This window comes from Vigna angularis, chromosome 6 (assembly GCF_016808095.1).
Source record: "Vigna angularis cultivar LongXiaoDou No.4 chromosome 6, ASM1680809v1, whole genome shotgun sequence".
In the NCBI taxonomy this organism is placed as follows: domain Eukaryota; kingdom Viridiplantae; phylum Streptophyta; class Magnoliopsida; order Fabales; family Fabaceae; genus Vigna; species Vigna angularis.
In genome coordinates, this window is record NC_068975.1 from 35,077,797 (window position 1) to 35,081,254 (window position 3,458).

Consider the following 3,458-nt stretch of genomic DNA (forward strand, 5'->3'; position numbering starts at 1 on the left):
GGACGTAATTACATGAGCACATATTATTATTAAGAATATATATATAGTTATTACTTTATGACTTATATATTTATTCTGGTTATAACACGTGTTATTTCAATTTTTAACAACATTTTATCTTTATATCTTTATAAAAAATGAAAAGAATTCGAAGTGTTTGAAAAAAAAACTAGCAATAAATTTACCTTAAAAGATATTTATTTCTAATAAAAATATATTGTATTTATAAATAGATAAATATACCCTTTTATATCTTTTTTGCAAATTTCTGATTATTCAACAAAATATTTATAATGAAAAATAAACTATCATGCTGTTTTTCAACTTTCGACTTTAATTATAGCATTTAAATAACTAATATGCTAATCATTCATTAAATTTAATTTTGTTCAAGTAGATAAAGTTTACATGAGGATGAAATTAATTAGATTTTTCTGAAAAAAAAAATTCTGATGAAACTAGATTCAAAAGTCAAACAAACATCAATTGAAATCAATCATTTGTTAAATTTTGTTGTCTTGGATTTTGAATTTCCTTCTCAAACTTAATCTTAATTTTTATATTCATAAGATTTTTCCCTCGGTATCTTATTTTTTTAATTGTTGTCTAAAAATAGCTATTCACATCCATAGGAACAGAAGAGAAGAAAAGAAAAATAGATAGATAAAGAATAAAAAGAAACGAAACGAGGACAAGATGATACAAAAATTAAAAAATACAAAAACAAAAAAATGTTAAAAAAAAAACTATAAGTATTTAACTGCAGTAATAATCCTATTTGAACTCTAATATAAATCAAACTCGTCGCGTGAAATTAGGTCGTGACATGCAACTATACAAATTTTCTTTTTACATCAAAGCCATTAATAAAATTCTAGTATATCAATTTTGCAACCTGAGCATTATCCTTTACGGTCACGATTGAAAATGAAAAACGAAACGATTATTAAAAGTATAGTATTTAATATTATTAATGCGTTGCATGCGGTGGTTTTTAATAAAGAAAAAAATCCTGGATTATTATTTTTTATAAAAAATTTAGTAAAAGTGCAAAAGTAATTTAATTCATATATATTAGTAGATAAATAATTAGGTTGAAGTTGGCATGTGGTGATCGACAACTTAAAATTTTGAGCTTCGGAGTCCCTTCTAAAACTCGCACTACATTACTATTTGAAACCTTGAAGCGAGTCTCATATCTGTTCTTTGTCTGTTTACTCTTTGTTTTCAAGGATTCCTTGGAACCAGCAAAATGTCGGGTAACTGTGAGAAAATGGTAGTCATCCCTCCAACGACCAACCAATGGCCACAGGTTCATTTCTCTCTCTTCTTCCCACACACACAAACACGCTTGCTAGACGAATACATGACCAGTGCAATTTTGTTGCTTAGCTTTTGGAATAGAATATCACACTGTGCTGTATCATACATACCCTAGAACGCCACCTTAAACTGGATCTCCCTTTTCTTTTTTCATATTTTATTTTATCAATTTTCCTTACCCTCTAGTAATATGTTATCAGGTGGATGATCGGAAGGTCTTGATGGGTTCCTTCGGTGGAAGTAACAATAGTAAGGTAATGGAAAAACCAGATCAAGAGCTTGTGCAGCAGCAGCTGCAACAACAAACCCTCAAGTGCCCTCGTTGTGACTCATCAAACACTAAATTCTGCTACTACAACAATTACAGTTTGTCTCAGCCACGACACTTCTGCAAAGCCTGCAAGCGCTACTGGACAAGAGGTGGAACCCTCAGGAACGTTCCTGTTGGTGGTGGGTGCAGAAAAAACAAGCGTGTTAAGCGTCCAATGACAAACTCTTCTTCTGCTGCCATTGACACTGCTTCTTCTTCTAATTCTTCTTCTGCTCTCACCGCCGCTTCGCAACCACAGATCGACACTGCTTCAACCTCGAATCACATCAACCCTTTGTTTTATGGGTTGCCTAGTTGCTCCAGCGATGTGAATCTTCCGCTGTTCCCTAGGTTTGGCTCCAGAATCTCCAGTTCCGGGTTTGATCTTCAGCTGAATAATGCCCTTGGATTAGGTTTTTCATCCGGGGTTGTGTCCAATGAACCTAGTGAGAATAATAGCTTTAGAAACGGGTTTGGTTCTAATAACGCGCTTCTTTCAAGTTATAATTCCATCTTTGGTTCTTCTTCAAGTTCTACATCCACTGCTCCAGCTTTGTCTTCACTGTTGAGCTCTACTTTGCTTCAACAGAAGTTTATCGGCAGTGGGTTGAAAGATGGTGCTGATAGCAACACTTTCCAGCATGGCTTAGGCTTAACTCCACTAGAGCAGTTGCAAATGCCGAGTGATAACAGTGAGGCAGGGATGGTGTCTTTAAAAGATGTGAAAGTAGAATTAGGACAAAACAGCAGGTTGGAGTGGAATGGTGCTTGTCAAAACCAGATCCAGCATGTGGGCATGTACGATCCTTCGCTTTATTGGAATAATTCAGCAACAGCTTTGGGTGTTTGGAACGATCAAGCTGCGAATATCGGTTCTTAAGTCACTTCTCTGATCTAGAAAATACCATCCAAATCAAATGAAGAAACATGTTTTTCAATGTTTGTCTCCCCCTACATGTGTTGTTACTGCTACTTTTTTTCTTTTCTTTTTTCTTCTCTTGGGGCAAATGGGTCTGGTTTACTTAATTACATAAAAAGTTACTGAACAAGGAGGGAAAGTGATACTCATAAGAAAATGGGAAAGCTAAAGGTGAGAGGAATTTGGATCGGAGCGATCATGTCAGCTGCATCCTGCAAATATATATAATTACTCTTCAGCCAGTTAGTTTTTTACATGTCAAGGTTAGGAAGAAAAATTGCACAAATTGCTCTGAGAGGAACCTCGGATCCTCTTCTCTCATCATCTCACAGTTGCTGCCACCTCGTCAAGCAGTGTTCTCCATAGTTGAGCAATGCAAGTTGGTCTTTCATTTTGTTATATGTATATACGCAATGACATCTATTTTTTCTTATTTTGTATTGTATTAATTAGCTGTTGTAGTTAGGTTGGGTAGGGGATTTACTGCGTGATGCTGTCCTTGAAGAGAGGAAGTAGTATTGGTTTCAATTTTGTTAACTTTGAGATGATTTTTGTTTTGGATAGGGAGAATGGGAATATATTGGATACATTTGGTATAATGTGGTATAGAAGAGAGGGGGATTATTTACTTGGTTTTAGGTGATTAATGATTTAATGTATGTGGGTGGTTTGGTGCTTATATTGTTCAACCTTTTTCTATGTGTTGGTTCTTCCGAGAAACTTTGGTCCATGCACAGAATATTGCTGGTTTGAGTTATGCATGTATATATCTTTTCAGATACTTGACATTGGAAACCATAACCACCGTATATTTCACACTGAAAACAAATGAGCATGCTGAAATGGTATGTGTCCGCAAGATGACCTAGGGAATCTAGCTAATCTCTTGCACACGATAGCAACTTA

The 3,458-nt window shown here is 34.8% G+C and overlaps 1 protein-coding gene across 1 annotated transcript; it reads left to right on the plus strand.

Moving 5' to 3' along the window:
* Positions 1–1,113: 1,113 nt before the first annotated feature.
* On the plus strand, positions 1,114–3,231 carry LOC108341822 (dof zinc finger protein DOF1.4). Its single transcript, XM_017579474.2, has 2 exons — positions 1,114–1,312; positions 1,524–3,231. Exons 1-2 carry the CDS (start codon positions 1,253–1,255, stop codon positions 2,511–2,513), a joined length of 1,050 nt encoding a protein of 349 aa, XP_017434963.1. The 5' UTR covers positions 1,114–1,252; the 3' UTR covers positions 2,514–3,231.
* The last annotated feature ends 227 nt before the right edge of the window (positions 3,232–3,458 follow it).